General features: G+C 34.8%; 3 protein-coding genes and 1 non-coding gene across 7 annotated transcripts; 2 read left to right on the forward strand and 2 right to left on the reverse strand.

Annotated features, from left to right (window-relative positions):
• Positions 1-529: 529 nt before the first annotated feature.
• LOC149725236 (acyl-CoA dehydrogenase family member 10-like) lies at positions 530-21,844 on the forward strand. Of its 3 annotated transcripts, none has more exons than XR_016386517.1 (21): positions 530-803; positions 1,055-1,203; positions 1,636-1,827; positions 2,111-2,269; positions 2,701-2,835; positions 3,150-3,322; positions 3,589-3,712; positions 4,046-4,172; positions 4,352-4,502; positions 4,824-4,969; positions 5,455-5,628; positions 5,966-6,121; positions 6,324-6,502; positions 6,774-6,899; positions 7,223-7,360; positions 8,200-8,347; positions 8,768-8,958; positions 9,442-9,525; positions 9,814-9,957; positions 18,536-18,624; positions 21,708-21,844. XR_016386517.1 is itself a non-coding variant. In XM_089892780.1 (21 exons), the coding sequence occupies exons 1-21, from the start codon at positions 650-652 to the stop codon at positions 10,884-10,886; spliced, it is 3,060 nt and encodes a 1,019-aa protein (XP_089748906.1). In that variant the 5' UTR covers positions 531-649; the 3' UTR covers positions 10,887-11,294. The 3 variants fall into 3 exon arrangements, 1 of the variants encoding a protein (XP_089748906.1); XR_016386518.1 differs by lacking the exon at positions 21,708-21,844 and adding an exon at positions 18,974-20,324; XM_089892780.1 differs by lacking the exons at positions 18,536-18,624; positions 21,708-21,844 and adding exons at positions 10,492-10,585; positions 10,771-11,294 and having other exon boundaries at positions 531-803.
• On the reverse strand, positions 13,120-16,639 carry LOC149725237 (uncharacterized). 2 transcript variants are annotated; one of them, XM_089892823.1, is made up of 5 exons: positions 15,176-16,639; positions 13,907-14,105; positions 13,677-13,822; positions 13,316-13,453; positions 13,120-13,264 (listed from the first exon to the last, which is right to left on the reverse strand). In XM_089892823.1, the coding sequence occupies exons 1-5, from the start codon at positions 16,109-16,111 to the stop codon at positions 13,232-13,234; spliced, it is 1,452 nt and encodes a 483-aa protein (XP_089748949.1). In that variant the 5' UTR covers positions 16,112-16,639; the 3' UTR covers positions 13,120-13,231. The 2 variants fall into 2 exon arrangements, with proteins under 2 accessions (XP_089748949.1, XP_089748948.1); XM_089892822.1 differs by having other exon boundaries at positions 13,880-14,105; positions 15,176-16,637.
• Positions 17,915-21,869, reverse strand: LOC149725238 (uncharacterized). The gene is made up of 7 exons (XM_089892827.1): positions 21,627-21,869; positions 21,125-21,262; positions 20,587-20,765; positions 20,381-20,484; positions 19,818-20,010; positions 18,957-19,206; positions 17,915-18,557 (listed from the first exon to the last, which is right to left on the reverse strand). Exons 1-7 carry the CDS (start codon positions 21,867-21,869, stop codon positions 18,411-18,413), a joined length of 1,254 nt encoding a protein of 417 aa, XP_089748953.1. The 3' UTR covers positions 17,915-18,410.
• On the forward strand, positions 20,168-20,331 carry LOC149725239 (U1 spliceosomal RNA). Its single transcript, XR_016386547.1, has one exon. It is a non-coding gene; the product is annotated as a U1 spliceosomal RNA (small nuclear RNA).
• Positions 21,870-25,974: the final 4,105 nt, after the last annotated feature.

The following is a 25,974-nucleotide window of genomic DNA, read 5'->3' on the forward strand; positions in this document are numbered from 1 at the left end:
TGGGGTTCTGATATCACTTGACTTATTTAGAATTACGCATGCTTCACATAACAACATACATTCAGCCAACATTTGTAAGCATTGTAGCCACCATATTCATTTCACATGTTTCTTTTTTATTTTCGATCTAAAACATACTTTAACCAGTCAAACAACATATAAACTATGAATAAATTAAGTTTACCATCTACTTTACTGTAAAATACATTCTAAGTTCTTAAAAAATTGCCCAAATTAGAATAAATATACTTCTAAAACGTTAAATATTTACCTCAACACAAGATGGTTGTTGCCAAGGTTTTGTTGATTCTGTTAATTCAAGCGGTTGGCGTTACGCGCCAGTGATCGCATGACATCACATGTTTAAAGTTTACTGAAAAGTTCAGGGACATTTTATGTCGACAGTCGACAGATTCGTGCATTTTAGCTGTAACTGTGGAGTTTACGTACTGTTGCATACCATAAATGACCCATAAATAATTAACACTTAATGTGATTTTGCAAAATTTAACCCTTTGTAGTGCAGTCTGCAGTGTTTCACGCTGTTTTTTATGTTTACAGATAAACCAGTTTAGGAAAATATGACTGCTTGCATTTTGTAATTCAGCGAATTACAGTTATTGTGAAAAGTTGACTACCTCTACTCCAAATGAGTGTTTTAAGGTTTGCTCTTGGTAACAAGGGCTCTCTGCTTGATAGAGTGTTGCAACAAGGCCTTATAAATCATGCAAGAACAAAATTCCGTGCTGTTATATTTGATATGGGTGGTGTGGCCTTGCCAAGTCCATTTCCAATGACAAAAGGTGTGAAATACGATAAACTGTTATTGTTATTTTTTTGGAAAATGTTATATATATATTTTTTATATTGCTTTTATTATTGTACTTTAAGTTGTTTTGCTAGTGAAGAATCCCCCCCGACACTATCCGCCAACTACTAATCCCTATAACCATTACCTACCTACCTCTAACACTTTCCACCAGCCTAATCTGCTATGTATCTGAGGATTCTTCACCAGTGCCTAATCTGTAAATGTTATTTTCTTATTTTCCAGAATATGAGCTACAAAAGAAGATACCACCAGGGACAATATGGAAAACAATAAAAGATTACGGAGACAAGGGAGCTTGGCCTAAACTTGAAATTGGGGAAATCAATGCAGAAGAATTCGGTCAAATCTTTAGTGAAGAATGCACGAAAATAGTAAATAAATACAAAGTTTTAATGTAAACTTATTTCTGTTGGTACCAGGTGCTTTGAATGTTACCAGTAACCTTGTCTGTTCATGTTCTGTGATATATCAAAATTTTAAATATATAATTATGGCTCAATGGGTGTATTGTACCAAAATCATTCAATAAATTTCTGTCATTAAATGAGTAATGCCGTTAAACGCCAGTTATCATCATATTTGTGCGATGAAAATGACATGAATGAATTTAACTCATGTATCCTCGCTTGACAGGCAATGACAGTCATTATGTTTATTACATTGGTATTCCGTATCATACACACAAGCCCGCTTACGAGTTACATTGTATGTGACTTTGCAAGTGAATTTTTGTGTGTAAAATTTTTCACTGCTTTTACAATATATTTTACACAGTAAAAAACATATATTTTTGTTTACCTTAGGCTGGTGAAACAGTGAATGTTCATGACTTTTTACCCTACCTTGAACATGGGATGAAATCACCAATATCTGAAGTGCTGGATGCTATCAACTGTTTGAGACAAGAGGGTTATAAAACTGCATTGCTTACAAATAATTGGATACAAAGTGATGGAAAGAGTCTTTTGCCTATAAGCAGAGATCATTTTGATGTTGTAAGTCGTAAAACCTACATTATTTACATAAATTGATAATTTTTTTTTATAAAATTATAAAATACCATGACATTAAAATGTCTTAGTATATATACACATTTTTATCTGTATAAAATTAAACAGTAAAATATAATTATTACATTGTACATATATATATATATATATATAATATATATATTATACCCATTTTTTCCTGTATAAAATCAATATAATTATATTTTCATACATTTTTACTTTATGAAATAAATTGAGTAGGCCTATATATAATTATTTTTATATAAAGGTAATAGAATCAGCAGTGGTTGGAGTGAACAAACCAAAATATCCAATCTACAATCTATGTCTCTCACAACTCAATGTTAAACCTGAAGACACCATTTTCCTTGATGATATGCAACCAAACTTAGTGGCAGCCAAGAGCTTGGGGATTCATACAATTAAAGTAAGCTGGTCTATATAGAATAGGTGTTGTAGGTTGTGTTGTTAATCTAAATATTATTAATCTTTTGGTTACCCGTATGGCTACTTCTGTTGTGGCGAAAAAAATTTCTGCTGTGCTATTTTGGCGCAATTTCGGGTGAATAAAACAGTCCTTCCCAATACATTCTCGTCCAGTTAGATTAACGTTCTGGTTAACCACAGTCATTATTTCCATACCTAGAAATACTAAATAGTAATGCATAGATACTTCTACCCAGTGGTGCAGCCAAAAGAAGGGTGGGATAAAAAAATACAAAAAAGTTGCCGTATCGCTTTTAAAAAAACTGTAAATTCTAAATTGAAATATTAAAATCTTTTAAATTAAAATCCCCAAATTTTTTATTATGATTCTAACACTACTCACACACAATCCTATTCTTATATCTCACCTAGGTTGAAGATGTACATGTTGCCATCAATGAATTAGAACAACAGTTAAATATCCCACTAACTAGTACGAACAAAGGTACCACGCCGGTTCGAAAAGAAATGCAATTTGATACAAGAAAATTTACAGAGTATTTAAATGTAAGTTATAAGAATTATTGTGTGGATTTAATATGTCTCTTTATTAGAATAAATTCAATGGATTTAACTGATTATAAGTTTTTAATGTCTTATATATATATTATATTAAAGCTTTGTGTACATAAGTTGAACAAAGGTGTGTCTACTGTGACCATACCAAAATTGCAACTCTGGGTTAAAATTAAACAGTAAGGATCTGGTGCTACGATAATGTAAGAGACAAAAAATTAAGTCCAAACAATTGTATAATATTTTGGATTTTTGTCTGTTAAGTTATTTTAAAATTGGTTTGTTTTATTTCACTAATTTCACAGAATCAACTGAACATGGGTTTAACTCATGAACCTGAAGTTCGCGAGTTCAGCCACGGCCAGTCCAACCCAACCTACCTTATTGATTATGGTCCAAATGTGACCAAGATGGTGTTAAGAAAGAAACCACCGGGAAAGCTACTACCTTCTGCGCATGCTGTTGAAAGAGAGTATAGGTACCTTTTATTTGGTTGTTATGTTATCTGTTGTTTTACTGCCAATTTCCTTCTATTGACTGTTTTAATTAATCTGTTCTTCATTTCTGTAATAAAAGAGATATATATATATATATATATATATATATGAGGTTTATAAAACAAAAACACCCGTGTTATAACACCTGTAGTTTTTTGGCTATGCAAAGATAAAGCAAGCTACATTCATTCATTCATATGGTATTTACATTTTTAGTTGTTTATGTTTATATTTACACTTGCTACAGAATAATGAAAGCAGTTGGTAACCATGGTGTAAAGGTACCACCTTTGCTTGCTTTATGTGAAGACTCCTCTATTATTGGAACTCCCTTCTATGTTATGGAACTTGTACAGGGGAATATTTATAAGGCAAGTATGAAATTATCAGCAAACTGTTTGAATTATACCGTTGCTTATAATATACGGCAGAATATAATTCAATTAGTATTTGTAGCAAAAAAGTGTTATCATTTAAATTAGAAAGATAAAGATAAACATACCGAAACAGGTTACAAAAACAATTCTTAATTATAACTAAAGGTATAATATAATATAAAAGTAACTTTTCTGTTTCAATTTAGTATTAATGAGTTTGTGTTGTTTTTTATTCTGTATGGGTGAGGCCCTTGGAACCTGGAATTTAGGCCAGGCGTTCTATCAGTTAGTATCTATATTGTTGTAACTTTGTTTGTTGCTATAAAGGATCCCTCACTGCCAGGAATGACGCCTGAATCTCGTAAAAAGGTTTATAGAGAAATGGTGGATACGTTGTGTAAGATACATAGAGTGGATATTGACAAAGCTGGAATAAGTGATTATGGCAAACATGGTAAGTGGAGGAACTGCAAGTTAAACACAATGATATAAAATATAATCACCAATGAAATCACATATGTGGTAACTGGGCGGGAGGTGTATGAAACAGAACAGTGAACACCCATGTTATAAACTTATAATGACTGTTGTTGCCATTTTTCAGATATAAAATTAATCAACCCATACATACAGGTAACTATGTGGAGCGCCAGGTGAGCATATGGACCAAACAATACCAACGTAGTGAGACCCACACCATACCTTCAATGAATAGATTGATAACATGGTTACCACAACACCTTCCAACCAATGAAGTAACATCTGTGGTGCACGGAGATGTCAGGTTGGTATAAAGGGTTTCATATTTTTATTACATTTGTTTTTGTTGCCAAAAAAACATTTTCACTTGTAACTTATGTTATAGTTTTTATGGTTGGAGTTTTTTCCAATACCAGTTGTCTGTTTTCTGTTGCAGTTGTGTTTTTTTTTAAATTTCAATTTTGCGACGTATATGTTTATGGTGTATCGTGTATACTAAGTCTGTTTTGGTATGTATTAAACTTAGGTACTTAGAAATTATATTATTTTTTGATTCAGTTTCAAATAGTCATATTTTCTTAAATGCATGTGAGGAAATTCATTTGAAATAAAACTTAACTTTCAGGATTGACAATTTTATATTCCGTCGTGACCAACCTGAAGTAATGGCAACCTTGGATTGGGAGTTGTCAACTTTAGGTGACCCGATATCTGACCTCGCTTACAGTTGCATCCTCTATTTCCTACCTACAAACTTTCCAATTATATCAGGTATTATAAACTTCTATCAATATCTTATTATAAACCTTAGAAATCATTGGCAACAAACCTGGGATGGCAGGGTATGCAGGCCTACACTGGGGTTTTTTGCACTACATTAATCAGTAAACATTTCAACCAGTATATAAGATTTGTTTTATAGAAATCTGTTTATCTATTCCTGCTTCCCCTACATTTTCAAACGTTTGGAGTAGAGTAGGCAAGTAGGCTATATAATATATGTTATTCTAAGATTGTACCACTAACCTATTAATAAACAGTAATAATCAAATAATATCAGTAATAATCCAACTGAGAAAATCTCAATATCTTTGACATAAAATATAAAGTAAACTAAAGTTATTTTTTGTGTTTAAGTTATGGCTGCCACAATGTTTTTTTTATGTATTTTTATATGTCTAGTTAATAGTTTTATACATTTTTTAACTCTTTCTAATCATGAGACAATGTTGAACCCTTTTATTTATATTCTCCAGGTTTAAAAGGTGTAAACCTGAACGAGTTAGGCATCCCCACTCATGAACAAATACTTGAGATGTATTGTAATGAAATGCAACTACCTAATATTGATAACTTCGACTTCTACATGGCGTTTTCATTCTTTCGTGTTGCTTCTATCTTACAAGGGGTTTACAAACGTTCAAAACAAGGTATAAGGAATTAAGTATTCTATGTAGAAATGCAGGGTGTTTTGGAAAGTCACTGTGCACTTGAATATTTATAAACAGACATGTTTTAGTATACAATCCAGGAGGTAAATATAAATGACAAATAAAGATGATGTTATAAGTCACCCCTGTTAGCATCAATACAGGCTTGGACGTTGGACACTTCTTATTAGAACAGTGCACAGTAACTTTCTGAACACCCTGTATATATATATATATATTATATATATATTTAACCTAAATAAGTATAAATTAAAACAAGTTAAAAAACACCTATTCTAAATAAAAATAAGTTTAATTAAAAAATAAAAAACATTAGGCCAAGCAAGTTCTGACCAGGCTGGAGTTACTGGTAAACTTGCTGAACATATGAGTGACATAGGATGGTCATTTGCTTCAAAGGAAGGTTTTCGATTATTTAATAAAACCAATCCTTCAATTGGAAGTGGGACACGCAAGTATAGCACCCATGCAGGTAAAGATTCAGGTTTTTGCTATGGCTGCATTAGTTGGTTTATTTATAAATGAATAAATGTAACTTTTATACCACTGTTGGCGAGGCAGTCGTTATAACAGGAATGTTTCTGTTTCGCCGCCATTTTTTTATAATGTTTTATATAGAAAAATATAGCAGAAGTAAAGTAGCGGAATATAAGGATATTGTTTGCTGTTTCCAGCCAACAGAGACATGAAGCTACCCATCCATGTATCTGCTCTACCACCCTCTACACAACAACTTCATTCAAATCTTCTCCAATTTATGGAAGATCATGTTTATCCTGTGGAAAAATCATTTTCGGAATATTACAGCTCTGAAAATCGTTGGACCCCGCACCCTGAGTTGGAAAAATTAAAAGTTTGACAGTTTTTTAATTGTTTATACTAATGGCTGACTGACTGTCTAAATAACATGGTGTAGTTTATGTTTTATTTATATAATTATCAGAATATATGCTCATGTACTATTTTTTATGCTAACGGGACATATCAGTACATTCATAATAGGCAATTAACCCAAAAGGTTGCCCTTGCAAATATTGTATTTAAATTATTAACCCTTCATTTTTCTTACAAAAACAATCTAAAAATCACAATTTTATTCCTTGATAAAATTGATATTTTTCCAGGCCAAAGCAAAATCTGCGGGTCTTTGGAATTTATTCCTCCCCCATTCTGATCATGGTGCGGGCCTTTGTAATGTGGAATATGCTTATCTATGTGAAGTAATGGGAAGATGTCTTTATGCACCAGAGGTAATTTATTGCTACATGAAAAGTGATGGGAGTAGTTGGGCAGCTTATGCATAATTTTAAGTAGTATGAGGTCTATGGACCATACACCCCAAGATTTACAACAGGGATGACGTCTTGTTTTAGAACTCTAGTTCCCCCTTTCTTGTTACTATACAAACAAGCCAGGCTAAAGTATGTTGCATTCATTACAATAATCAATAAGGTTCTCTATGTTTAAATACTATGATTAGTGATGAACAATGTATTTTAATAAAAACATTGTCTTCCCAAAATTTAAAAAAAAACTTAACACCTATGGCTATTAATGTTGAGCAATTGTTTAGATATTTAACTGCTCAGCGCCGGACACAGGAAACATGGAAGTTCTTGCTGAGTTTGGAACTGAAGATCAGAAGCAACGTTGGTTGAAACCTTTGCTGGATGGAGAGATAAGAAGTTGCTTTGCTATGACTGAACCTCAGGTGTGGTTGTGTGGGTAAAGTTTTGGAACAAGGCATTCGCAAAGTAATTTTCTTTTTGCGTTTGGTTTTTAAAGTGGCCAAAGAGCATGAGGTGTATAAATACACCATGTGTGTCTGGTGTATAAAAGACACCCATGTTGTAACTGGTGTATAAGAATACACCCATGTTATAACTGGACAGTGAGCATGAGGTGTATGAATACACCATGTGTGTCTGGTGTATAAAAGACACCCATGTTATAACTCGACAGTGAGCATGAGGTGTATGAATACACCATGTATGTCTGGTGTATAAGAAGACACCCATGTTATAACTGGTGTATAGGAGACACCCATGTTATAACTGGACAGTGAGCATGAGGTGTATGAATACACCATGTGTGTCTGGTGTATAAGGAGACACCCATGTTATAACTGGTGTATAGGAGACACCCATGTTATAACTGGACAGTGAGCATGAGGTGTATGAATACACCATGTGTGTCTGGTGTATAAGGAGAAACCCATATTATAACTTCACAGCGAGCAGAAGGTGTAATAAAAAAACTGTGTTTCTGGTGCTTAATAAAACACCACATGTACAACGCGATAGTGGTCATAGGGTGTATGAATACACCATGCGTGTCTGGTGTATAAGAAGACATCCATGTTATAACTCGACAGTAAGCATGAAATGTTTGAATACACCATGTGTGTCTGGTGTATAAGAATACACACATGTTATAACTCGACAGTGAGCATGAGGTGTTTGAATACACCATAATATGTTTCTGGTGCTTAATAAAACACCACATGTATAACTTGACAGTGAGCATAAGGTCTCTAACACCTCCACACAGGTGGCATCTTCTGATGCAACAAACATTGAGTCCTCCATAGATGAAGATGGAGATCATCTTGTTTTAAATGGGAGGAAATGGTGGACATCGGGAGCTATGGATCCTCGCATGAAAATCATCATCTTTATGGGGAAGAATGATAAAAATGGTGATAATATTCTATTTTCTCGTCCTATTTAGTAGTAAACAAAGAAAATTCAAAGAATTATGAAACCGTATCTTCACGACTCCCATAGATCATTTTTAATTGTTTAAAACACAATCAGGATATTTAGATATTCTGTGCTAAAGGTGTCCCATCCTCCCCCCTTCCTACTATAATTAAATTTTGTCAGTTTTCCGTAGCATTTAATCCCTAATTTATAATTGGATAAAATGGACAAGATTTCATTCTCTTTATCAACCAATTTGTCAGTAATAAAAAATATTTGCAGGACTATATAATCACAAACCTCAAACTTTAAAGGGCTGGTTGTTAATTATTTAAAACACGTTCAAAAAATATGAGGTTTTTCCCATCTTACTCTATAGTACTTTACCATTATTATAATAAACACACCATTTCCAGCTGCGAGGCACAAACAACAAAGCATGGTCTTGGTACCTTCCGACACACCTGGCGTCGAAATCATTCGACCACTAACTGTGTTTGGTTTCGACGACGCACCTGTTGGCCATGGTGAAGTCATTTTTAATAATGTATCGGTACCAAAGGAAAACATGATATTAGAACCAGGTGCTGGCTTCAAGATAGCTCAGGTATTTTTTTATGTGTTGTTTAATTCTGTAGGGTCAATTTTATATTATGTTTGCCAATAAAGTAATAAAGTCTTTTTTTGTATTTAAAATAGTTGACCTGTACGCAGCTGTTGTTTTGCTTATTTTAGTCAAAAAGCTCCAATAAGAAAATTCTACTCTGCTATTTTTTATCTTTCCCAAAGAAAATAAAACATAAATTTCAAATACAGTTGTTTATGCTTGTTTGTGTTGCTTGAACTCAAGTTAGATTTTATCTTATTTTGACATGCTTGTCATACTGACTATTTTATATTAGGAGATAATGAATGAATGAATGAATGAATGAATGAATGAATGTAACTTATTTACACTCGCTTGGTTGGACAACGACAGTCATTATACCACAAATGTTGTTTCACAAACCTTGTGCCTGTTTTTTTTACCTTTGTGGGTGATTATTTTTTGTTACGCCAGACATATAATAATAATACTGTTCCCATCCAGGCAAGGTTAGGTCTAGGTAGAATACACCACTGTATGAGATTGATTGGATCAGCTGAAAGATCTTTAGATTTAATGAAAGAACGTGTAAGTAATAATATGAAACTTTATTTTGAATGACATCTTTTTTTGGCAATTGTTTGTTTTTGAAATATTTTAAAGGCCTGGTCCTTTATAAACCTAATTGAATAGGCAACTTGTTTAGGCGTTTTTTTTTAATTTCTATTAACTGATAAAGTACACTCAAAATTTGTTTGTTTTTTTACTGTATTTTTGGCCAGAACCTTCATCCATTTAGCATAGAAATACAAAACGTTATATTTTTTTCAAGGACGACACTTTCACAAATTTTTGACTCTTTTTTTAAACTTTTAGGTAAAATCTCGCGTTACATTCGGTCGAGCTTTAGTAACTCGTGACACAATATTAAGAGATATTGCAACTTCGAGAATTGAGATTGATCAATGTCGCCTCCTTGTGTTGATGACAGCTCATATGATGGACGTTGCAGGAAATAAGGTAAAGAAACATTTTACTACTTGCACCAAATACGTAGGGTCACATATGGGGGTGGTGTGGAACCCGTGTACCCTCTGCTTTTTTAATAGCTAGAAGCCTTTGATTCGACAGATACTGTTAAGCTGTTTTTTGTTGTGTAGTTACTAGTTATAACTTGTGTCTATGTATTTCAATTAGGTTTGGACTTCTTAACGCTTTCAAATTGTTTATAAGCACTGTTTGTTTGAGTTTAGATGCACGGTGGTTGATGTTATAAAAATTATGTGTTTTGCCAAGCCCTTATCTGGACTTTTTTTTAGTTTTGAACTAAGTTGTTGGTTAATTCAGAATGTTTGGGTGACGTCTTGCGTAATTGTGGGTTTCTAAATGTACGGCAAACAGATTTATTTTTAATTAAACAGCTCTCTTGTCTTGAACAGTAATCATTGTGAAAATTGGATCAGATTTTATTTTCAGCATATTTTTTTTAATTACTTGTTTGTAAAGAAGACTTTTCTCTAATTTGACATATTAATAATCATTATGACATCATAGGCAGCAGCAAAGGAGATAGCCATGATCAAAGTAGCCGTTCCAATCACAGTGTCTCGTGTTATTGATCGAGCTATGCAAGCTTTTGGTGCAGCAGGTTAGTCATTAGCTTTATTACGTCATAGTTAGTGGCGCAACCAGAAAAAAAGTTAAGGGGGAAGTCTTTAAAAAAAATGTTTTATTTCTAAAAAAAATTTTTTTTTTATTTTTTTAATAAGATGAGACTCCCTTCTTGGTTGCGTCACTGGTCATAGTAGTCAGTTATTTATGAATGGTGTGCAGGTCTTTCAGGGGATTTCCCACTAGCTGGGTTTTATGCGTGGTCACGTGCGTTGCGCATCGCTGACGGACCCGACGCCGTGCATGAGGCAGCAATAGCGAAGAAAGAGCTAGCTTGAACACGCCACCACGCGGAGGCTTCCTTGAGTAATTACAGCCGCTATACGGCGCCGTGCGGTCGCCCAAATAGTGTGTAATTTCTGTGCGGTAATGGCACACATATTAACCCGTGTTTTAAAAATGCACGTAATGTTTCTATTTTATTTGAATTCAGATGAATCATGTTACAACCTGGCTTTCTAATTTGTCTTTTAATTTAGGTAGAAAAATTCTTTATCGGTATATTAAAATTGAGCTGCATGTCGCGTATAGATTATTCCATTTAGATCTAGGAATATACCGGCAAAGTTAACGTTATATGAAGGTATTAGATTATTGAACTGTTTATTGTTAATTTATGGAGTGTGTGCTTTTTTTTATGCAATACGATTTTTAATTCTAATACAAAACTGTATTGAATGAAAGTATCTTATTTGTGCTCGCGTGTCGGGGTAACGACGGTCGGTATAACAAGAATGTTCTGTATGGTACACTACACGTACGTATATGTAACATTGTCTTTTTTTGAGGAGATTTATGTGTAATGTATGGCTAACAGTTTTTAGACAATCCTTAGTGACCACTGGGTTGAAGCATTTGCCGTTAAGTGTCTTGTCCAAGGACACATATACCCAAAATAGTAGCAGCATCGAGTCTTGAACGCATAAACTCTGGGAAACAGAGGCAGGCGCGCAAAACAATTGCGCTCTCTTCGCGCAAAACGCTTATTTAGACAATCAGTTTCTTGTTATGCTAAATTTTTATGACGTCACAATGACACGTGTTTCGTTCACGCCCCATCGACCAATCACAAGTTAGATTCTGGCCAAGCAGCGACTGTTAACAAATGACTGCGCAACCGAAGCGCTTGGCTAACCACACCAACCATCCATTTCTCCATACGACAGCGAATCCAACTGATTATTACGTCACAGTGGTGTTTGTGATGCGTCAACCGCGAACGTGACGTCAGTTTCCGAAATCGATTCGAAAAGTCTGTTAAATTCCAATATGGCGGAAGTCGTACTTTCCATAATAAGAGATATAGTTGGGTGGGGGGAGATGGGACACCTTTAGCACGAAATATATAAATGTTCTGATCGTATTTTAAACAATTAACAATGGTCTATGAAAGTCGCGAGGACAAGGTTTTATAATCCTTGAATTTTTTTTGTTTGCTACCAAAATGTACGAAAAAATAGAATGAAAAGGTGTCCCATCTTCCTCCATCCTACTCAGTATTGGGGTAAGATGGACAACATTAGCATATAATATCCCACATTCCCTAATCACGTTTCTTACAAACCATATTTTAAAGTCGTGAAGTTACGATTCTAGTTCACCGTAAATATTTCTTTTTTGCTACCAAATGGGTTGAAAAAAGCGTTTTTAAACGTGGAATTTCTTATCATCAATAATATAACTATGAAATGTAAGTTATCGAATCCCGCTGTGGCAAATCGTGATTAAACGGTTATAAAGAGTAAGCCACGTCGTAAAAATCTACATTAAAAGTTAGTGTAGACATATATTGTCTAGCTAAAGTAAACCCCACTTTGCAATATGCTACAAAACGTATTAATACTCGATAAATTTTTTAAAATATTTGTTTCAATTTTTGTTTTCGATATTTTTTTCGATTTTAGTTTTCTTCGCGTGTAAAGCTACAACAACTGTTATCACGTCATACGAATTTCTGCCGCAACAAGGTCTTAACACCTTGCGGGATTATAAAAAGCGGTGATTAGCAAAAGGATTTGTCAACGAATTTCTGTTTGAAGTGAAAATTCCCACTGTGTATTCGCATAGTGAGACAATGGGTTGGCAGTCTGAATTATTTTCTCCTAATTGGAGCTATATGCACGTCTATAGAGCGGCAAAATTCGCACGCTGAAAACCAATTAGTAAGAATGTAATAACAAATGCCAAGTTGGGGATTTAAATTTCTGTCTTTTTTAAATGTATGAATGTATGTGGGAACCTTGACATTTTTTTAACATGTGACATATATAGTAGTGGGGAGAGATGAGACATCTTTAACACACAATATCCAAACACACTGAATTCTATTCCGCCCGAAGTATTGCTAACAGTCCCTTTGTGTCATTAATCACTGGATGAAGCAGCAAAAGCTGTCTCATTTTCACATCGCTTCGTCTTGACAAATGTAGACTGCCCTTCTGGGAGTCGAGTGGCAGACTGAATACGTGTAATTAATGGCTGTTAATGGCGCTGTAAATATAAGGAATCCACTGCAATGGCTTTTCGTTTATTGCGCTTACTACCGCGCAAGGTGTTGTATTATGACGTCACGACGATGTAACAAACGTATGATTTACAGAAAACGTAAAATGACGTCAAGGTTTCAGTAGTGTGCGCCATACAACGGCATTGGATTCTGAAAAAGACGATCATTAGTTTTTAGAAATTATTTATATTTAAAACTTACGCTTTGCATGGGAAATGACCGTTGGGTCACGTGGGTTTGGCTCGGCGAATTGGAGACGCGTTTTTCGGTGAACTCCCCGCTTACGTCATCGGGAGGGTAGAAGGATTTGTGGGGGTAGTTGACGTTGGTTGGGGGGTACTGTGGGTAAAATGGGGTTGTTTGGTTGGTATGTGTGATATATATAGATGGACCTTGTATTTTGTTAAACAGTGTTCCGATTAAAACTTTATGGGTAAACAATTACAATTTATAATTGGGACAAGCCTTGATTTTAAATTGACTTTAAGTTATAATCTTATCATTAAATAGATTCAATTTAAATTGTAATGTTTGTTGCCACATATCTATGTTGCTGTTTTACCTCCGGAAATGTTTGATACATATCTTCGTGCGGATGGTTTGGTGCAATGACGTCATCAGATACTCGTGACGTCATGTCCATTACTTGTCCAGGGAAAGTAGTTGGTCCCATGCAGTTACTACCGTAGTTGATATCTTTCCCAAAACCTGGTGTTGGTGAAAATTGTTGGGAATTTATTGGTAAAATGTTATATTTTAAAGTACCTGTCATGGCATTTGTAACCCAGTTACCTTCTGCGGAATTCTGTAGCGCATAAAAGCTCTCGTTGGCAAACGCCGCTGCCATTGCCGAGCTTGGACTGTTTTGGTAAACCTGGCCGGAAAACGGGAAGCTATTTCCCGCAGGTGCGGCTTGAAACGGCCAAGGGTTACCGCAAGACGTCGCTGCCTTTCGCTTCTTCCATTTTGCTCTGCGGTTTTGAAACCAAACCTATTTGGAAATAAACAAAAGCTAGAGTCAAGTCGCCTTAGCCAATGAAAGACTTTTTTCCATTAGTCATAGCCGGTTAGATACGTCGACGTCGTTTACGGGCAAATTTCTGCGATTAATTTTCGTGAATTTTATTTCCGTACGACGCCTCTGTTTCAAGCTAAACTTTAGTCTTCCATTTGTCTGTTTATATCAAAGCAGTTTGACTTCGATCTTCGACAGGCCATTGACAGTCATACCCAAATCAATACACCCTCGGCGAAGGGAATATTTACACGCGAAATAATACGCAGAAAATTTCATAAATATTTAATTAAATAATTCAACTTATGACAATAAATATTCTAAAAAAAGACGAATTTTTTTAACCGTAATTGCTCTAATAAAGAAATCGAATCCCATTCGCAATAATACGAATATTTTTCTTTATTTTTTTATATGTTTATGATTTTTTCGAAACGTGTCCAATTTTAAAATCCGGTTCCGTATGTTGTTTCACATATTAGGACTGTAAAAATTCTTAGTTATTTAGGTCTGATACGTTTTGTGGGATTATTATATACAAGACTGTAAAACGTCATTAATAGGTAGGGAATACATATAGGCCCAAATATCAAACACCTGTATAAAGCAACCTGCCTATATATACGTTATAATATTGCAAGTTAGGGGCAACCCATGTAACTAAGTATGGGGGGGCATATGTTTAGCATTAAAATTTATGATGAAGCTTTAGAAACGTAAATTTGCAGTTTTGGTGACATAATTAAAATAACTGAAACGAAAAACTTGACATTATATATTTATTTTTTATAAAAAGTCTAGATTCACCCTCGTTAGTAATGCGGTTTCATCTGAAATCGTTACACTAAAAACCTATGTTGTGTTTAATTTCCACGCATTGCAGTTTTTGCAAAGCTTGTTGTTGTAGCAGAGTGGAGGAAAATGAGACACCATAAAAAACGTATCCTCATGACTCCCGGAGACCTTTGTTAATTGTTTAATAAACGATCGGGATATATTTTTTTGTAAAGGTGTCCCATTTACTCCATATTACTTAATTATCCTACCTGAACCCGGGACTCTGTAAGTCCAATACGATGAGCAATCTCTTCTCTCATAAAGATGTCGGGATAATGCGTGGATGAAAAACTTCTCTCAAGCTCACTTAATTGCGACGGAGCAAAACGTGTTCTATGGCGCTTGGATTTCGTAACTTCTGATTTCTTCATAATTTCTTGTTTTTTCGAATCCGGGATTTTCTGTGGTGTCTTTATTTTTTGGGCGTTTAGTTGGTTCGTTTGTTTTGGGGTGTTTGATTGCTTGGTTTGGTCTAGTGTGGGTTGAGTTAGTTTGGTTGTTTCTTTCTGTTTCGGAGGCGATAAGTTAATTTCGTTGCTTGTGTTTTTCGTTGATGGTTTATCTTCTCTCTTTTCTTTGGAGCTGACTTTCGGTGATTCTATTTTCTTCACGCCTGTTGTAGAATGTGGTAAATTTTCTTGTTGGGCACAACTCCAAGTCTTTTTGCTGCTTTGGTTTTCCACAAGTTTTTGTAGTGCTGCAAGTTTGGGGTCAAAATGGTCAAAATTTGCCGAAATAGGAATTTGCTCAGCTGATGTCTCTTTGTTTTCGTATTCACTCGTACTGGTGTCGCAGTCGTAGCTCATCTCCATATACTGCTCATAGGGCGATGTGAATGACAGTGAATCGTTACTTCCAGGAGCGTTTGGGGGGGAACTGTTCTCGTTTGTCGCTTCGACGCCGCTCACGTCATAGCTCCATGGAAAAGGTGTTTCTCTTTCGTAGCCGTACTCGTTAAATCGACATCTTTCCATACTATGCCGATATCGTTGTTGTTTGCCACAATTTTGGTTTTCAAACTGGCACGAAGTGGTCTCACATTGGTCAGACCATCCCTGGTTTGTTTGCTCGAACATTCTCACAGTATCTTGTTCATAAATTTTGTGCGAGTCACATTTTGGAGATTCAAATGTTAAAGAATCCATCTTTACTTAAAAAACTAAAAAAAGGTTTAAACATTTATTGTTTGTAGTAACAGAAAGAAACAACCTAACTGGTTCGAAATTGAATATTCTATCTTTGTTTACATAAGTAAAGATACTTTAATTCCAAACTTTATTGATTCCATTTTATTTTAAAACGGTTTCGTATAAAGTTTGCAAACGTACCAAATATGTTTTATTTTGTTGTTTTATATCTGCATTTTGAAACAAAGATCGCTTAAGTTTCCTTCATAACAAACTTTAAAAACAATCTCTGATAAAAAGGTAGCATCAAAGTATTCGGCATTAAAACTGTAGTTTGTTCATAGCTGTCTAATATCCTTGTATACACCTCGAATATCTGCGTCCTCTCCTAACTAAACCTATGCTCCCACTAAACTAAAGCAAGCAAGCCATGCGCTGACTTTGAATTTACGAGTGCGAACCTCGCAGTTTGAAGCTCCGACCCTCGCGTCTTAAATCAGTTGCAGTGTGCTCTGCTTTCCACCGGTTTCCCACCGCTGCTTTGAAACTCTATTTCGCTTCTTTTTCGGAAAATGGCGCACGGCGAGAGAGCGCTCGTTGTTATTTCTCGCACGGTACGAACACACAGATGGCAGGGATTGCTGGGAGTTGCTTTTGCTTTGTAGCGTCATCATTTCATTTCAAAAATTTCCGCGAACTTGTACAGAAGGATGGGAACACTTTTCATTTTATTTTCTCGTCTCATTTGGTAGTAAACAAAAAAAATCAAAGAACTATAAATCGTATTCTTATACGACTTCCATAGACCGTTGTTAATTGTTTAAAACACGAATAGGATATTTGTACATTATGTGCTTAAGGTGTCCCATATTCCTCCACCATACTCTATATAAAGAACTCTCGCTTACCTAAATCAGCTACTTAAAATTAAATAACTTTTTTACAATATCTATCTGTGTCTAACTTAACTTGGTTCTTAAGATTCATAAAACAATGCTTCGTATAGTTTATATATCGGTGCCACAGCTATAGTGACCCACGAAACAATCAAAAAATGAAAACGCGCGTTAAGTTGTAAAGTTAAAAAGAATAAAATTTTCTGCGAAAATTTTATTTCAAATTTCTCAATGACGTCACCGACCCAACCGCCGACGTAACCAGCTCTGTCACGCGCTTACGCTATTGTGACGTCACACAGTGTACTGTAGCCGCCAAACGAAGCGAGAACACGGTTTGGCACGTTTCGAGTATTAGTAACAAATTCGACGCAGCGCCATGTCTTAATAGGGAGTTCAAAGGATAAAATATTTCAAAGCAACATTTTCTTGTTATCACAAATTAATCGGTTTAATTGGAAAACATTCGTTTGCAAACAGTTTACATTGTGTGTTAAGAAAAGTCTTAAAAAGTCAAAACACCTACAAGAATATAAGTTCGATATTAAAATTTTACAAATGTTTTTTTAATGATGAGTTAATGACCCGAATATGTACAACTTTGGGTATTTGGTATTGTAGGGTAAGATGAATACCGTTATAGCATATAATATTACGTATTTCCTAGTTGTGGTTTTACCAATTAACAACACTTTTTAGATTATTGAGGACATGTGAGCTTGTAAGTCTATAAATAATTAGTGTTCACTACCAAATAGGATGCTAAAAGAAAGTGAAAACATAAACTATTTCACCCAACCTACTATATAACATGCTTTAAATATATATTTTAACACTATCCATAAAAAATAAAACTTTTTGGTTTTAAAAAGCAATCAGCGATTCGCGGTGCGCCGCTCTGTCACGTGACCTGATAACCAGGTAATCGATGTTCGCGATAATCGCGATCGGATTCTATTATGACGTCATCCCTCCGGGCCCGCTATGTCATCTTCGTTCATTAGACACGTAATTGAATGATATAAAGCGAAGATTGCATTCTTAGGGAATGAAATCTGCGTTCCTAAGGTCCGAAAGAACAACAAAAGTAAATAAGGTCTATTTAAATTTAAAACTTAACAAAGTTTTTATTGTATTTTGAAATGAAAAAAACTACAAGTACGGTTACGTTTATAAAAGGTGTATCATCCACCACGTGTTGACACGATTCGCATGAAATCAAGTGTAATTTAAATTGTATGGTGTCTGTCGGGGCATGATGGGCAAATTTAAAATAGTAATTCACTTTCAAAATAATGGGATACGGGTTAGAGTAATGTATCGACTCTGGTCTAAATGCTAGTTCCCTGACATTCCTTGCCGCGTAGGACTTCACCTGTATAATATAGATCTCATTTGGAGATGTAACGGAACATCAGAGGTTATTCTTCTGGCGATTTGAGTCCCAACAAATCAGCCGTACGAATCGGTTTTTCATTTTGTTTAAACGTAGCTTCCTCGCTGTCTCCCTCTTGCGGTGGTGATTTAATGCCTTCTTCCTCCTCAGGTGGCGCTGAGTAGAGACTGATCTGCAAGAATATGAAGCGGCATTTCAGGAAACCGTTCGACCATGTTGGAAATCAGAATATGTAAAATGTAAGCACAGTAACATATATCTTGCATGCTTTTAAATTTATGTAAATGTTATTACTCAGGTAAACTCTCGCGCCTAAAATAACCACAGAGTGTTTTTCCCGTTTATTCTTAAAACTTTTCCAAAAAGGGTTTCCGAAATGTTGATTAAAAAGATAGACTGCCATCGGTAAAATATACTAGGTTGGGGGGGATGGGAGATCTTTTATTCTAATTTCTTGTTCTATTTGGTAGCAAACAAAAATATTTTGTTTAAAACACTCAGAATTGGGATAATATGTGCTAATAGTGTCCCGTCTTTCCCCACCCTATATAAGGTGATTTTCATGCTTTACCTTCATCGTATCTTTAGCCAATGTATTGACACCACTCGTGTCCATTTCTTGGTCGTCTCCACCCCTGGTCCTTAAGTATCTACACTTCCCAATATCCGTCCACCCATATTGCATCGTCTTCATCATGAGTTCCATTGAAAAGTTTCGAAGGACTGATCTCATAAAGGATGTTTTACGCTTTTGTGGTTTCTTCTCTTCCTCCTCTTTTCTCTTCCTCTCCGCTTCTTCCTCTTCTGTTTCTTTTTTATCCCTAAAAAGTGGGAATTTTTAGGGCCGTAAATTTCAAGACTCCCATTTTTCAAAGCCCCAAATTACACCCTGATATATTTTTAATGTGTATCTGGCAAATGTAACTAATAAAGGGGTAAAATACTCTTGGAACAGGCTATAGGTCTAACACGGCAAGAAATATAGTACTGTGGGGTAATATGGGACACCGTTGGCCCCTAATTCCCATGTTTTCTAACATGTTCTTTACATTTAACAATGCTATTTTAGAGTCGCGGGGGCAACGGTTAAATAATTCTGTAAATATTCTTTGTTTACCAACAAATGCGACAAGGAAAGCGAATAAAAACATGTCTTGCCTATCCTACTTTATTTGGAATTCATTAACAATTGTGACGCTTTAAATAACGCAGATCAAAACTGGCCGCGTGTAAAGCGATTACACACCAACGAATTGCACATGCTGTTCACGACCGGATATATGTTACATAACTTATTTATAAGTTACGAGTAACGTGGCCTAAGGGGAACCTATATAGTATACGTTTATCACTCTGCCACGTTTATTGTTGTGTTTTATTTAAAGTTAAACTAAGAATGCTGTGGGTTAACGCGTCGTATTACAAAACTTACCAATTAACTATCGCGTCGACTGCTTTAAACAGCGCCTTCTTTTTCACGTCTAGTTCTTCGCCCAGCAACTGTATGTCGTACAGTTTTAAACGGCGTTGGTTTTCGTAAAACTGTTGAGGTTTGATGTTATGTAGTTGATCAAGTAAAACTTCTAAACTTGGAATAATTTCGTTCATTGCTTCGCTTTCCATGCCTGAATTAAACAATGTTTATAGACAGATGGTAAACACAGACAGACAGGCAAAGCCGAATAAACGTATTCTCAACGTCTGTCGGCGCGTAGGTTGAAAACTCCCACAAATAGCAGGTCATGCCGCGGGAACTTAAAGCGGCATCGCATCCAACAACTCATACTTACCTGACGAGGGCCTTCACTGCGATCAGGCAGGCAGTGGGTCCAAGGTGAGGCTTCGCCATTGCACTTCGGCTTAGCTGACCCTTGCGATTACCCCAAATGTGGGTAACTCGGTCGTATAATTTCTGCTAGTGGGGACTGCGTTCGCGCTATCCCCGCCCCAATCTTTAATCCTAGTTTAGCAAAAGAAGTACATGAACTTGTGTACCGTTGTTTGAGGTTGGGCAAGTCTCTGGTCGTTTTGTGCTGCTGGAATTGCTAGAACGCGACGCTCGACGGCATTGTGACGTTTGGCTTCTAGTTGTTTGAGAACTGCGAAAGTTAGAATATTTATTGGTAAAATCTTGTATCTCTACAGATGTATATATCGTTATTAAAAAGTGTATTATTTCAATATATAAAACGATTTCTAACCGTTTAGTTTTATTTTTTTCAACTTTGTTGGACGTTAGCTTTTTAACCGTTTCCTCTGTCTCGTTTTCTTCTTTAATGACGTATAAAGGGGGTGTGACGTCACTTTCATCTTTTTTCGTGTCTTCTTCAGTCTTATTGTCTGTTTCACCTTTCGTTTCGTCATCGTCTTGACAAATATTCTGCATTTATTTGCAACTCGATTATTATAAAAGTGTTTTGAATTACGTTATCTATTTTTTTAAAATTGGTTAATTCTTAATTGATCTCTTCCCTTTATTAGTGGCACCATTGGTTAGTATGTGGGTATAAACAACTGTATAGTCCTGTGTGGGAAAGATGAGACACCTTTAGCATATAACTTCAAATATTCTAATCGTGTTTTAAACAATTAGAAACGACACATGGGAGTCGTGAGAAAACGGTTTTATAATTCTTTGGACGTTTTTGAAAAAAATAAGAAAAGGTGTCCCATCTTTCCCCACCCTACCACATAATAACAACATAGAGACTTCTATTGATTTACAGCTATCACACAAACCTGTTGGTTGCGAAGTAACCGTCTGTATTTGTCAGCAAATTTCTTCTTCTGAAGATCATTTTCCATTTCTTTGATTTCTTCTTCCGTAAGATGAGATTGAATTCGACTCACACGTTTCGTTAATCGTCGATAGTTCACCTGTTTGAGTTGTTTTTAACTCAGTCGTTAAAAGTTCCAGCAAAACTTTGCCATTCCCCGCTGTAAATTCTGCCCGTTTTCATATAATGGTAATTAAATTTTAATACATTTGACCGTTAATCTTTTATATCCTAAGGTGTGGTAAAGACGGGACACCTTTAGTACATTATATCCAAATATCCTGATCGTGTTTTAAACAAATAATACGGTCTATGGGAGTCGTGAGGATACGGTTTTATAATTCTTTGAATGTTCTTTTTTTACTACCAAATGAGACGAGAAAATACAAAAAAATGTGTTCCACGTACCCCAACTGTATCTGTTATACTCCAGACTAGCCGATACATTGTTAGGAATACTATACCTGCACGCTCTTAGAATAAAGATCGATCAGCTTCAAAATCCAAACTTCTTCTTCTCCCAACATCCTTTGTTTTTTCCACAGTTGCTCCAACTCCTGGTAATTCCTCCTCAGAGCGATGTTCTCGTTCGCCGTCGACCCGAGTCCTAGCCGAGGCTTTCCAACATTATCCAGTTCAAGATTCCCGCAACTGATTTCCGTGTTACAAGTTTCGCTTTCAGATGGTGAGTGGCCATTAAGCGCCATTTAAATGAAGCCTTTCCCCTGGTAATCAGTATAGAGTGATATTTTAACTATAACGTGTGAGTATTTACTATCTTTTTCGATATTTAGTTTGCATTAGACATGTGGTATTTATAACCGCAACTGAATAAACTATTATAGTAGGGTGGGGAAAGACCGGACGCCTTTAGAACGTAGTATTTAAATATCCGGATCGTGTTTTGAACAATTAACAACGGTCTACATGGAAGTCCTAAGGATACGGTTTATAATTATTTGAATTTTCTTTCTTTACTACCAAATGCGACAAGAAAATAAAATGAAAAAGTGTCCCATCTTCTCCCATCCTATTATATATATTTCTGAACGCTCTGGTTTTAGAAATCTAGCCTTTTTAATTATTTTGTTTATAGTTTTCTTAAATTAACAACAAGATCAGAATCATACTACAGCTTCTTAATTATACATATTTAACTGGTTGCTTATAATTATTTCTTACAGGAAATGTTACACCTCTAGCCGACATACAAATTTAGACTCTCATGGAAACACATTGAGATGGGGTTCGGGATAATGGAGCGAAAATAAATAAAACCACAATACACAAAGCGGAAACGACAATGAGCACCGGGTAAAAATTGATTTGACATTTGATGATATATATCCACTAAACCACAATACCCTAGCATACACTAATTCATCTAATCCTGACAGAACTAAAGACTTCAAATTACTTAAATCAATGAAGGCCGAACATGGCAACCGCACTGTTAACAATTGGACCCAGAAACCGACTGAAAGCCAATGAGAAACACTTGCGGACACTTCAACACGGCAGCTGGTCAACCCGGCGGTGGCAGATACGACGCTAATTCGCCTTTGCTCGATCTTGAGAGCCCCACTTGATTGTACTCGTACATGTATCTTGTTAAAAAACACACTTCAGTTTGTTATTGAGAAAGTGGGCATTAACGTGTAATCGTACCCAAAAGGTGTTTAAATTTACCATTGTATTTTTATGCATTTTTTTGTCTTTTTATCGTATTTTATATTTTAAAATGTTCAGCACAGAACGTCTGTCAAATTCGCTCCTTGCCTGTTATAGAAAAACGAGAAACCAAAAAAAAATAAATTATTAAGCCACGTAACGGTAATTATCTATAAAAATCATATATTGTTAAATATCACAAGCCATAGTTCACATGGCGCAGTAATCTTGGTGTACAGAGAAGCGAAACAAAGAAATCAGCCAAATTTCGACACACGTTGATGTATATCAACATGGCAAACATATTTAAAACTAGAGTGATACCCCCAATAGTTTGTACTTTATCAATAATTTTGCAAACCACACACTTAGCAAGTTTTTCGCAAACTGTTTCATTGTCGTTGCACGTAGTGAAGTCGACTACTCGCGCTGAAATAAAAAAACACTTTCTCGTTAAAAAAACGTGTTGTACAAAAATTAATATTTTTTTTATTTGTGTGACGGTATGTGTTGTGCAAAAATAATATTTTATTTTAGTGAGAGTATGTGTTGTGCAAAAATTATGATTTTCCTTGTGTGAGGGTATGTGTTGTGCAAAAAATAATATTTTATTTTGTGTGAGGGTATGTGTTGTGCGAAAATTAATATTTTATTTGTGTGAGGGTGTGTGTTGAGCAAAAATTAATATTTTTAATTTGTGTGAGAGTATGTGTTGTGCAAAAATTAATATTTTATTTGTGTGAGGGTATGTGTTGTGCAAAAATGTATTTTTTATTTGTGTGAGGATATGTGTTGTGCAAAAATTAATATTTTATTTGTGTGAGGGTCTGTGTTGTGCAAAAATTAATATTTTATTTGTGTGAGGGTATGTGTTGTGCAAAAATTAATATTTTATTTGTGTGAGGGTATGTGTTGTGCAAAAATTACTATTTTATTTTGTGTGAGAGTATGTGTTGTGCACAAATTATGATTTTATTTGTGTGAGGGTATGTGTTGTGCAAAAATTAATATTTTATTTGTGTGAGAGTATGTGTTGTGCAGAAATTAATATTTTATTTGTGTGAGGGTATGTGTTGTGCAAAAATTAATAATTTATTCGTGTGAGGGTGTATGTTGTGCAAAAATTAATATTTTATTCGTGTGAGGGTATGTGTTGTGCAAAAATTATTATTTTATTTGTGTGAGGGTATGTGTTGTGCAAAATTAACATTTTATTTGTGTGAGGGTATGTGTTGAGCAAAAATTAATATTTTATTCAAGTGAGGGTGTGCGTTGTGCAGAAAAATTGTACTTTTTATTTGTGTGAGGGTATGTGTTGTGCAAAAATTATGATTTTATTTGTGTGAGGGTATGTGTTGTGCGAAAATTATTATTTTATTCGTGTGAGGGTATGTGTTGTGCAAAAATTAATATTTTATTCAAGTGAGGGTGTGCGTTGTGCAGAAAAATTGTACTTTTTATTTGTGTGAGGGTATGTGTTGTGCAAAAATTATGATTTTATTTGTGTGAGGGTATGTGTTGTGCAAAAATTATTATTTTATTCGTGTGAGAGTATGTGTTGTGCAAAAATTAATAATTTATTCGTGTGAAGGTGTGTGTTGTGCAAAAATTAATATTTTTTATTTGTGTGAGGGTATGTGTTGTGCAAAAATTAATATTTTATTTGTGTGCGGGTATGTGTTGTGGAAAAAATAATATTTTATTTGTGTGAGGGTATGTGTTGTGCAAAAATTAATAATTTATTCGTGTGCAGGTGTATGTTGTGCAAAAATTAATATTTTATTCGTGTGAGGGTATGTGTTGTGCAAAAATTAATAATTTATTTTCTGTGAGAGTATGTGTTGTGCAAAAATTAATATTTTATTTGTGTGAGGGTATGTGTTGTGCAAAAATTAATATTTTTTATTTGTGTGAGGGTATGTGTTGTGCAAAAATTAATATTTTATTTGTGTGCGGGTATGTGTTGTGGAAAAAATAATATTTTATTTGTGTGCGGGTATGTGTTGTGCAAAAATTAATATTTTATTTGTGTGCGGGTATGTGTTGTGGAAAAAATAATATTTTATTTGTGTGCGGGTATGTGTTGTGGAAAAAATAATATTTTATTTGTGTGAGAGTATGTGTTGTGCAACAATTAATAATTTATTCGTGTGAAGGTGTGTGTTGTGCAAAAATTAATATTTTTTATTTGTGTGAGGGTATGTGTTGTGCAAAAATTAATATTTTTTATTTGTGTGAGTGCATGTGTTGTGCAAAAATTAATATTTTATTTGTGTGCGGGTATGTGTTGTGGAAAAAATAATATTTTATTTGTGTGCGGGTATGTGTTGTGCAAAAATTAATAATTTATTCGTGTGAGGGTATGTGTTGTGGAAAAATTAATATTTTATTTGTGTGCGGGTATGTGTTGTGGAAAAAATAATATTTTATTTGTGTGCGGGTATGTGTTGTGGAAAAATTAATATTTTATTTGTGTGCGGGTATGTGTTGTGGAAAAAATAATATTTTATTTGTGTGAGGGTATGTGTTGTGGAAAAAATAATATTTTATTTGTGTGAGAGTATGTGTTGTGCAAAAATTAATAATTTATTCGTGTGAAGGTGTGTGTTGTGCAAAAATTAATATTTTTTATTTGTGTGAGGGTATGTGTTGTGCAAAAAATAATATTTTTTATTTGTGTGAGGGTATGTGTTGTGCAAAAATTAATATTTTATTTGTGTGCGGGTATGTGTTGTGGAAAAAATAATATTTTATTTGTGTGAGGGTATGTATTGTGCAAAAATTAATAATTTATTCGTGTGAGGGTATGTGTTGTGCAAAAATTAATAATTTATTTTCTGTGAGAGTATGTGTTGTGCAAAAATTATTATTTTATTTGTGTGCGGGTATGTGTTGTGGAAAAAATAATATTTTATTTGTGTGAGGGTATGTGTTGTGCAAAAATTAATAATTTATTCGTGTGAGGGTATGTGTTGTGCAAAAATTAATAATTTATTTTCTGTGAGAGTATGTGTTGTGCAAAAATTAATATTTTATTTGTGTGAGGGTATTAGTTGTGCAAAAATTAATATTTTATTTGTGTGAGAGTATGTGTTGTGCAAAAATTAATAATTTATTCGTGTGAGGGTGTGTGTTGTGCAA

Source organism: Ciona robusta, chromosome 14 (genome assembly GCF_009617815.1).
Source record: "Ciona robusta chromosome 14, ASM961781v2".
Lineage (NCBI taxonomy): Eukaryota > Metazoa > Chordata > Ascidiacea > Phlebobranchia > Cionidae > Ciona > Ciona robusta.